Here is an 11,164-nt window from a genome sequence, read left to right as displayed (position 1 = left end):
GGTATAGTTTGGGAATCAAAGTTCTGTTTGTCATGTAGAGAAAAAGCTGAAATGTGTTTTGTTGCAATGCATGTTGGTTAGATAGGAAAAAAGCTAATACTTTTTTTTTTTTTTTTTTTTTTAACATTAGCTCCACAGACGCCTACAGATTGGTCTAAGAAGAAAAAGGAACCCCTTGGAAAGCTTGCTTCTCTATTTAAACTCCTGGTGATGTTACTAAACTCTTTCCATGTGTTCAGTTCCAAAGAAATCTGTTCAGAAACATTGGTCTCTGTTGGTCCTTCAATTATTACTATTCTTCACAACATCATCAGCCACGTTTCATTGCCTTCAGTGATTGGGACTATGTTTGCAATTTTTTCAAAACCCCTGGCAGTGTTTTATGAAAAAACAAAGTGAGTATTTTAAGAATGGTTGGAAAAACTGGATTCATTGTATTGCTGCATATTGGTGAAATTTTGTGTGGTCTGTAGCAAGCAGCGTATCTGAATGTAGCTTGGGAGTTTTCAGAGCTTTGGCACTGATATGCTAAGAACTTTAAGCTTCTGCCAAGTCTCTTGCCTTTGAGAGCACCGTGTATTTTACTAGTTTCAGCCTAGCTAGTAGCTGCTATGTTTGTAGTGCACCCAAACATCACAGAAAGAGTGTAGAGGTCTGTGAGGCAGTCGCTGAGGACTCGCTGTTAACTACAATTGCTGCATAAAAACTGAGGGGCTGGGACTGAGCTAAGGAATGGCCTGAGTGGTGCATCGCAGGCGTGTCACCTTAGAGCCCTGCCCTCCAGTGGGCTTCAGCACAGTTCAGAAAAACCACACGTGAGCAGCAGTCTCCACTGTAATGCTTTTCTTTAGAAATAAAACTAAACCTACCTAGTCATACGCGAAAGGAAGCCTACAGGACTTCTGAAAGCTTGGTATTTTAAATTGGTGTCTCTTTAGAGTGACTGTATTGTCATCTCTGTAAGGCTAAAGTGTTTGGTTTCTACTTGCTGTTTATTTTCACTGCAGTGAGGAAATCTATTAACTGTAATTTGCTTTCTAGTTGGCAGGAACTGTGTAACGTTTTGTAGGAAATAAATCATAATTGCTTGGCATGCACTAAAGTTCTGGAAGTTTTTGAGCAGAAGGAAGTACTGAGAAATACTTGTTTGTTGCTCTGGACTTTCTGTTTTTTCATATGGCTTTGCTTTTTTATTTTTCAATTGTTGTAAGCTTCCCAGGACATGATGGAATTGGGAGGGCCTTGGTGGGAGGGGGCTGGCAGAGGTTTGTCTCTGATGTGTTGATCCAAGAGATGTATGCTTTGCTGAGGGTAAGGAGAAGAATTGAGTACAGCTCTGAGTGTTTGGCAGGAGGGGGGTAGGACAGGGTGCTGCCAGTCAGCCTGTAGGTGTCTTCTTGAAGCTTTTACTGAAAGTTGAAGCAGGACTGTTACCACTAAACTAAAATTCATCAGGAGTCCCTGTCTTGGAGGCAAGAATCCACTTGTTCCTGTGTAAGATTGAGTTGAATGCCACCTCTCTCCATCTCCCATCTCATCTGCCTTTGTTTGAGCATTGTCTTTCTTAGAAGAACTCGTTAAAAGGGAGAAGTGACTGTTTGGATATCTAGTTTTGGAGGAAGGCATATGCAGGCGAGTGTAAGTTTGGGAACCTATTCTGGTTGGAGGTCACAGTCCTATAAAATGAATTACTAAATGCAGTTTTCTTGCATTTTTCAGGATGGTGAACCTAGGGATTTGTTTCCATGAAATTACTCAATTTAGGTGGTACTTTGGCTTTTTAATGCAGATCTTTATGGGGCCTGGGAAGTGTGTTTGAGGAGAGGGTTAAGAGCAACACAAAGAAGGCAGTTAGAAGTTACTTCATAAGAAAACCTTTAATTTTTAAGTTTGTACTAATTACTACCGATCTTTCCTTTAGTTTCTCTTAAAGTTAGTGTATAAGTATCAGTGGGTTAAAGGATAAGCTTACTTGAAAGTATTTACATCAGGAAATCTTTTAATCACCCGGCAGGAGGCTAGTTTCACAACATTATTTCATCAAGTTGTATGCTAAAACCTAGTGTGCAGGGCTGGGGTGCATTATGTGTTTAATTCTTACGCTTGGGGTAAGTGAGGCAGCAAAATATAACTTTTTTTGTTTGTTTTGGCAGGCTTGCTGATGTATCTAAAGTATACAGTAATCTTAACAACAAGGTAAATTTGCTAGAGAAATAGCTGGGGTTTGGGAAAATGTCTGACACTGGAGTTTTGCGATTCGTCCTGTATTCTAAAAAGAAAAGTAATAAAAAATGTAACGAAAGTAGAGATTTAATTTTCAAATGATGTATTTTTTTACTAAAAATGCAGCTGAGGGGAGGACCACTAAGTTTAGCCATTAGACTTTTTGTGTGGTGTGGCGTTTAAACTTGTTTATTCACGCCATACTATTCTATGGGATAATAATGTTTTAAATGATTTAAACTTCTAAGTATGAGCAATATTTGAATTAAGCAAAGAAACCTATTGTTTCTTCTCTCCCTCAGCTTGAAAAACTGCTGGCCAAGATAATCCTGTGTTTAGAGTCTCACTGCACGGGCTCTTACGACAGTGAACTGCTAGAGCAGCTTTCTCCGTTGCTTTGTGTAATATTTCAGCATAAGAGCAAACAGATCCGCAACCAGTGCGCCCAGTTCTGGAACGCGACATTTGCTAAGACAACGTCATTAACATATCCTGAAGAGTTAAAGTAAGATACATCGGGGTTTTGTGTTGATATATTTTTAAAGGAAGAGATCTCGGGTTAGGTACAAGTGATCGGCATTGTTCTGGTTGCCATTTATATTCTGCTTTTTGTGCAAGCTGGGTTATCTGCTGGTCTTGTTGTGTACCATCCCCACCCCGTAAGATTAAACTTCTTTTTTGTTGAGCAGATCTGTGTTGAGGCAGGCCAAAAAGAAAATTCCACTCCTGCTGCCTGGTTTTGAAAGCCTTGAGATAGTTGAAGAATACAGTGGCCCATTCTCCGATACGGTAAATACTTTGTTGCCCCCAGCGGGTGCTCCATTGTGTGTAACTTCATGGGAATTGTTCAGAAGGTAGTGGCAGGGTCAGTTCTGGTTGTTGCTCTGACTGGCCTGCACTTGCTTCATGTTTGGAATGATAAACTGTGCGGGGTGGGTAATCACTGTTAAAAGGCTGAGCTGGTTCTTAACAGTTTATGCATTTTAAATTGTGGGTTCTACTAGGTTGTTTGAAACGTGGGGGTTTTTTAAGTTGTCCTCTGTGTAATTTAGAGGAAAGTGGGAGTGTGGAACAATGTAGTTATAAAAATTAATGCACCTCAGGATGGGTTTGTGAGCTTGGAGCTTCTTCATACACTGCATTCAGTGTATTTTTATTTGAATAGGTGGAAAATTCACAGCTGGATGCAAAGATAAGTGGAATGGAAGTTAAGTTGAGTCAAAAACGAGACTCTATATTGGCACAGGCAAGTGAACTGAAAAATGAAGACAAGTCCAGTGATATGCAAGTGACACCTGCAAAGGTAAGGTGTTTACAGAGAGCTGTGATAGAATCGGATCCATTACATTCTGCAGCAGGACACCTAGTATGCGGCTGTAAATTCTCAGCAAAGATCAATCAGTTTTGCGATGCTGAAATACTTTTCTTTCAGACTTACATGGTATAGCACACTTTAATTCATTTTTCCCGTTTAAATTCTCTGTGAAGTTTATGGATTGCTGAATTTTAAGGAGGGATTATGGAGGGCTACTTGATGGATGGGGAGGAGTGGCAACCAGGTACAGAATTGTCACCTCAGTCTGGTTGCAGGTTGTGACAGATTCAGGTTTTGAGGTGGATCTTGGTTTTGGTAGCCCTGTGCTGCGTGCTGCAGCTCTGTCACCTGTGCTAGGGAGAGAAGGGTGTGGTGTTCTTAAGGAATCGCTGATTTAGTAAACAGCAGTAAATAATAACCCTCACATATATTTAGGTTCCTTCAGCTGTTACAGGCTTTGAACTTGAAGATGCTAAAGGAAGTGTGGAAGCCTGTGTAAGGGCACAGAGGAGGGGTTCCAGAACCTCCTAGGTGGTAGTGTTGGAGGGGGGAACCACCCATGAAGAAAATCGGCACCTACTGAGGGATTTGTGGCAATCAGTACACTGGAAAAGCTGCAGTTATTTGAGAACTGTTCCATTTAGGGTGACTGCATCAGAAATATGAAAAACACTTTCAGTTCTTCTGTTTTGTTTCTTACCCAGTTTTTCTTTTTTTATTTTTTCTTTTCTGTAGTTGAAACGAGAACGTTCATCTTCGAAGACTAAAACTGAGATACCTTTGGAAGAGGAGAAATCTGTTGATTTTGTGTTTATTCCTCCAGAAACAAAAGCAAGAATATTGACAGAACATCAAAAAGAAGTGCTTAGGTCAAAGAGGTCTGTAACTTAGCGCGGTTTGAATCTAGATGTGAAATGTCATTACACTAAGTCTGTCAAATTGACAGAACTTCAATTCCTGTATCTTGGACTACTATAAGTAATGAAGTCTTACTCTACCGTGCAAGTTGTAAAGTTTAAAGCTAACAAAGTTCCTTTCTTTACTGTTTTAAAGCAACCAACTTACTCTCTGACCTGCATTCTGTTTTGATTAAATATACTCCGTTACCTGTTTGGAGTTTGGTAATTTGGAGTTCGCGTTTTTGCTTCATGACTCTCACTTGCAATGTGATATGGAATATGTCATTTTTCTGAAATCATTGCAATGAAAGGCGTTTTTGTTTCACCTCATCTGAAGGGGGAAGGCTTCTAAATTTGAAAAGAAGTCTTATGTCAGCAGCATATTAGAAGTTAGGATATGCCCAAGGCTTGTTTTAATTGCAAGGTCAGGCAGCAAAAACAGGGTAAGCAAAATTTTTGTATGAGGGCAGTTGACAGGAACTCCATTGGATTATATAGTTAGCATCTGTCAGTGAATTCTTTGCAAAGTGGGATCCCAATCACATCTATCTTTCTCCCCATCCCCCCCCAAGCATGTTTGAAGTGAAAAAAAGTTTAATGCAACTGAAAATAGTGGTCTTGAAATAAGGAGATAAATCATGATCTGCCTCCGCTTTGCTGTGCCACGTGGAATCTGAGGTTGTTGCAGCCAGTTGAAATACTTGTCTTTTCTGCCCAGAACGGGGAGCGGAGCGTGTGGTCACACAGGCCCCTGGTACTTCGTAAGCACTGCCCTGCTTCTTGTGTGGCAGTGCCTACTTGGGCACGTGTTGTGGTTTGAGTAGTCTTGAGAGTCTGGAAGTTCAGTCCGCTTCAAAGAACCATCCACTCTGTTGTGATTAATGCATTGCACCACCCCCCACCCTATCCTTTTTTTTTTTTTTTTTTTTTAAAAAGAGTCTGACTTGCCATTTCTGGTTTTGTTTCAGAGTTGATATTCCTGCTATGTACAACAATTTGGATGCATCACAAGATAGTACCTCATTTTCTCAGTATACCCAAAGCCAGGAAGATTCTTTGTAAGTAAAGGCGGCCAGTATATCAGTGCATACGTTAAAGGGTGTCCCCCTTTTCTGTAACACTTCTAATTTAACTGATTTCTGTTCCAGGGAAAAAGAACCTTCAATAGAAAATGCAAAAGAAGATGTTAAAAACAAGCCTCAGGTAATTTCTCATTGTCTAGTAGTAATCAAGATACCAGAACTATAACCATACTGGTGATGTCACCTTCACGTTAGTGGCTCTGGTAATTAACGGCAAAACCCTTTGATTACTGGCTACGATATTGATTAGGAAACTCTTCAAGAAAAAAACAAACGCAAATGTGTTGGCTCACAGGAATAATTTCCTTTCCCTGTATTGATTAACCTGGAAGACTCTTGAGAATATCTTTTTCTTGGGCTTCCTCTATTTTTTCCGCATCTGAATAACACTGACAGAGGCTCCATGACTATGGAATACACTGATGGCTTTTGTGGTTTGCATTTCATTCTCATCACCAGATATGAATTTATTAGTGCTGTAGTGTTCTTTGCGCTGTGTTCTTCTTTATATAATTTACAGTAGAAAGGGCCCATCATTAAGCATTTTTACCTAATTTTGAAAATGGGAGGATTTATATAGTTAATTTTAGTATGGATGCATTTAAGTTTTGTTATACAGCTACAGGTATTACGGGGACTTAAGGATCAGGCACATGTATTCACTACCACTGACTAATATTTTACTGGGGTAAAAATACCCTGAAAGTTGTAGCACAGATTTACTGTGACTTGCTATGGTGCTATTCTAAGAATTTTTGAATTGCCTAACTTTATGTTAGGAATTACAAGCTTTTCTTGGATTTTTCCCCCTGCTAGCAGATGCATTAGGTATGCATCATGATTTTCTGGAACTTTTTTCACTTTTTTTTCAAAATTCTTAATGTTGATTTCTATATTGCTGTAGTGGACTGTGCTTTTAAACAGTTTGGCTGTGTTTCCACGTTCTGAACTGCTTTTGGATGAAGCTGTAAGGGCTTGAGCTGGATTAAATAGTAGATTTAGGATTTACAATTCTTTTTTTCTTCACAAAATAGAGTTCTGTTCGCTTTTGTAGACAAGTTGGCTGAACAGCTAGCTTGATCAACTGTAGTGCCAAACAGGCAGTAGGTAAAATACAGAAGATTTTCTTTAGATAGTAGTAGGTTTTTTGCAGTTCTTCAGGTTTGGGATTAAATGGCTTTACATTTTTTTTTTATTATTATTTTATAACTACTGATTGACAGAGTAAAATAATTTGTAGGAAGGGTGGCTTGAAAAACCTTGTGGGATGTGTTTTCTATTCTACCAGAGCTACTCCTTTTATATTCTATTTATAGCAAAACTACAGTATTTTGCTGTTCCTATTTTTGGGACAGGAAGAAGATGGAAAGAGTGAAGGATGGACCGACAAACCAGATCATCCTCTTGACGATGCCACCTGTGTGAAAAAGTCATCTGTTACTCACATAGAGGAGAGCTCAACTTTAAATAGTGAGGGAGAGGCAAAAGAGGATACAGCTAACGTGATTCCAGAGGAGCCATCGGTTGGAGAGGGATCAGAAAAAAGTACTGTGGAAACAGCATCAAAGGAACCCTTAGTAGTGAACGAAAACACTTCAAACATCAGCAGCTGTTCAACTTCAAGTGGCATAATTTCTGGAACACCGCCATCTGCAAGCCGACGGCAGTCTTTTATCATTTTGGAGAAATTTGGTAGCTCAGAGAACAGACCCTTTAGCCTTTCAGCATTAAACAGTTTATCAGCGACGCCTGGAAATGCTTCTGTGGTAGCTAAACCAGAAAATACAAATGTATGCAAGACCAGTACTAAACCAGAAAAGTCTGGAGAAGAAAATAAAAAGCCTTCGAAATCAGAGTCTGAACAAATTTTTACTGCGATCCGAAGGCTAACTCGCAGGCAGACTAAAATGGAGCACAAAGGCAATATGCAATCCAAACTTGCAGCTAGGTCAGACCAAGAGAAAAGCGTACAAGAGTCTTCTGCTACCAACAGTACGGAAAATAGTCCTGAACAGTCTCCTACAGTAGAAGACATAGAATACCTTCTCCTTTCTCATTCCCAAACTCTCTATTCCACAGAAGTAGAAATTAAAAAAATTGAAAGTGCGGTAGCAGAAATGGAAGCAGAGCAGGCATTAGATACAGATTCTAAAGAAAATACGCCCCCAGAGGGGACTGTGTCATCGGACCAGGTAACAGGCAATGATAGTCACGTTCCACCTGTGACTCCTAATCAGAAAATACTAAGACGTTCTTCAAGACGACGGTCAGAAACTGTGGAAGGTGTGGGAGGTAGTCAGGATAAGGAGGATGGCCACCAAAAGAAAGACAGGCATAAGGAAGATGAAAAATCTGGGCAAAAGAAGGTGCCGCAGACTAAGGATGATGGATCGCAAAAGCAGAAATCGGTTTCTGGGAAAACTACAGAAAGTACAAATAAAGAAAGCGGCCCTCTTGAGAGAGCTGCTGCAGAGGACGTAAGCTCAAAGGGGTCTCCCGCTTCAGCGGACTTTGATGAGGAAGCAAACAGAAGTGCTAGGAGATCAGAAGGTAGCTTGAATACTGACACAGAAAGTCAAGACTGTAGCTCAAGTACAGGAGGTCAGAAGAAGATTGAGCGCCCACGATACCACACCAGAAGAGCTTCACAAGGATTGCTTGCCAGCATAGAAAATTCAGAGTGTGATGGCTCCGATGCCAAGGAGGAAAGCTCAAGGAAGAAAAGATACGCCAAAGTGAAAAATAGAGTTGAGTCTTCTGAAAGTAAACTGAAAGATACACAGCTAGGAAGCCATAGCCATGAGGCGTCTTCCCAAGGAAACGTAACGAAGACTCTGTTGGAAACAAATAAAGTGAGCCAAGAAGTCAGCACAGATGCTGTAGTGACATCTGAAGCCTGTGGCCTGAAAAATGAAGCAATTCCTACAGATGCTAACAAAGCTGTGGGATCTCCCGGCTCACAGGATTCACCTGATGCACAGAACGCAAATGTGGAACAAAACAAAAGCAATACTTCGGTGGAATCATTCACCATTTCGTGTGTATCTGATCAAGATATGAAAGCAGCAGAGGAAGATGAAGATGGTGAGAAGCAAACAAACATAGACTGTTGTCAGGCTGTTGTGTGTGAAGGTGTACCAGGGGCAAATGCTTCAGGGAGTGATCTTCCCCCTCAGCAAGTACCCGTGTGTCACCACAAAAAAAACAAAAGACAGAAGAGGTTAAGGAACAACTGTAATCTCTGCTGTAAGAAGCAAAAGCAGCAACTCAGGTCGTTCAGTGAATCAAAGAATCATGAACTGAGTGAGCCCCAAACCACCCCGGCTGAGACGTCTGTAAATACACCAGAGATGGCGGGTAAATCAAATTTGGACGAGAGCTTGTGTATGGTCCCTTGTGCAATGAGCACTCCATTGCATCCTGCTCGGGCACCCAGCACTTCGGGTGTGGAAGGAGAGAGAACAACTGAAGATAACCAGCCAGGAAAGAGTGTTGGAGTAGAGGAGAATCTAGAGAATCTAGAGCATATAGCAGGTGAAATAACTGGCTCTGTAGTGGAAATAAAAGAACCTGCCGATCAGAATGACCAAACTGAAGAGTGTCCATTGGAGCGTGTTTCGGATGAGCCCAGTGACGGCTGCCTGGCTGCAGGGAATCAGAGCGAAGAACCAGCAGCTACAGAAAAAGAAGAAATAAGTCAGAATGGACAACTGGAAGAGATACCCGAGGCAGTGATTGTCAGCGAACCTGAGCAAGAACAGATGAATGAACTAGAAAGTAATTGGGATGATAAACCAGCAGCTGGGAATACTGCAGGGGAAACTTGCATTAATCAAGTTAAAGAGGTGAAAGAGGAATTAGTAGAAACTGAAATAATGATGCCTGAAAACGTGGCCTTGGACGGAGAAGAGGCAGTAGAAAATCACAGTGTGAATTCACCTCAGAAGCTGGAAGGTGATTCTTTGGTGTTGGTTAATGAAAGCCCTAATGGTACGCAGACACGCTGCATGTGGTCTCCTTCAGCTTCTCCATCCACTAGTATTTTGAAGAGAGGTATAAAAAGAAATCAAGATGATGAATCCCTGTCACCTGTGAATAAGGTACTGCAGTGCGATTCATTATGTGATACGATTAATTTGGTTCGTTACTGGGATATGTAACTGTCTGTAGTGTAATGAGTTCCAAATATGCTGAATTTATTGACTTGGTTTTTTAATTGTAAACAATCCTGCTGAAGGTGAAGACTTAACAGACTTCTTTTGGGGAGGTACAAGCACTGACAAGGCTTGCATTATCGGCATGTCATTCGGGTGGGGAGTTTTTATTGAAGTGGAGCGCCAAAGTCTCATCTGCTGCCAGGGTTGCAGCGCAGCAGATGTTGCTGCAAAGCCACCGTATGCAGAGCCAGAGCCTTAGCCCTAGGTTTTGAGCAGCTTTTTACAAAATGTGTTTAAAGTTTCCTTTAGCAGCAAGGAGGCCGTGCTTTCTGTCCTTGGGTGAAACATCTGTGTCATTTGAGGACTGTAATGAATTTATTTCCAACTGAGCTGTTTTGTCTCCTCAGACTTACTTCACCAGAGTGTGGTGGTTTGAGTTCTTACTATAAAAACTAATTCTTTCTCAAAACAGATTCGTCGAGTGTCTTTTGCAAATCCAATTTATCGAGAAGGACTGGCAGATGACATAGATAGGAGAAGTCCTGTCATTAGATCCCATTCTTCACCATCTTCCCGAAGTCTTAAAATTTTATCTAATGTTCAGGCTAAGGTAAATTCTGTTACGTATATTCCGTATGTTGCGAGTACTCACATTTCTCATTTATTATAGGTAATGTTGCTTTAGTGTACATTCATGGTCATTTGCAAATAGTTGTAAGCAGAGAATTGCTAAGTGTAAGAAACAGTTGTAACTGGTTTAGCCTGACTCATTCTGTTACTCTATGAAGACAAATGTGCTCTGAGATCTAGGTAGCTAAATAGTACAATTAACCAAATTCCTACAATCCTGAGAAACATATTTTGTCTTTTTCTATCCAGAATATTACCACTCCGACCAAAGGATGTCTATCTCCAGGATCTCGCAACCCTAAATTTAAGAGCTCAAAGAAGTGTTTAGTAAGAACTGCTTTGGTTCATGTATTTTTCTTATTTTTTCCTGTATTCAGTTGTGTGATAGTTTAACAATTTTTCTGTATTCAAGATAACGGAAATGGCTATGGAATCGGTGCCTTGCCCTACAGAATGCATGTATCCTGCCTTAGCTGGCTGCAAAGCACCAGTTGAGGTGATTTTACCTCAGATTACATCAAACATATGGTAAGTGGATTGCTGCTTTAAAGAGGCCATTTTAACAGGAAACAAATACTCACTGAACCTACAAAACCAAATTTTCTGATGCAAAATGTGATGAGTTAGAGACACCTTTTGCCAAATTGTTTTTAAAAGGAGGGAGGTTGGTTTGATGGGGGGGAGAGGTAACTACTTTGTAATGACTCATGTTGTCTTTTTTGTAAGACAATGAAAAGCTTGTGCCCAGGAGCGTGGGGGGCGTGCTCCGTGCTCCATTTCTGCGTGGCAGAGGCTTTTCTTAATGCTTGGTGACAAGCAGTTGGGGCTTTCTGTGAAAGGTGAAGGCGCCTTTCTATT

At 40.7% G+C, this 11,164-nt stretch overlaps 1 protein-coding gene across 1 annotated transcript in view; it reads left to right on the top strand.

Moving 5' to 3' along the window:
* Positions 1-11,164, top strand: part of RIF1 (replication timing regulatory factor 1) — a 38,535-nt gene that overhangs the window by 24,308 nt on the left and 3,063 nt on the right. The window contains exons 21-32 of the mRNA XM_037396681.1: positions 131-395; positions 2,154-2,196; positions 2,526-2,728; positions 2,913-3,012; positions 3,389-3,526; positions 4,274-4,416; positions 5,406-5,495; positions 5,586-5,640; positions 6,875-9,619; positions 10,149-10,286; positions 10,556-10,633; positions 10,719-10,834. Of these exons, the coding sequence (XP_037252578.1) occupies positions 131-395; positions 2,154-2,196; positions 2,526-2,728; positions 2,913-3,012; positions 3,389-3,526; positions 4,274-4,416; positions 5,406-5,495; positions 5,586-5,640; positions 6,875-9,619; positions 10,149-10,286; positions 10,556-10,633; positions 10,719-10,834 (4,114 nt within the window). The remainder of the gene's footprint in view (positions 1-130; positions 396-2,153; positions 2,197-2,525; positions 2,729-2,912; positions 3,013-3,388; positions 3,527-4,273; positions 4,417-5,405; positions 5,496-5,585; positions 5,641-6,874; positions 9,620-10,148; positions 10,287-10,555; positions 10,634-10,718; positions 10,835-11,164) is intronic.

The sequence above is a fragment of the Falco rusticolus genome, chromosome 8 (assembly GCF_015220075.1).
Source record: "Falco rusticolus isolate bFalRus1 chromosome 8, bFalRus1.pri, whole genome shotgun sequence".
In the NCBI taxonomy this organism is placed as follows: Eukaryota; Metazoa; Chordata; class Aves; order Falconiformes; family Falconidae; genus Falco; species Falco rusticolus.
Note: the sequence above shows the minus strand (reverse complement) of the source record. Positions and strands in the feature narration are given on the sequence as shown.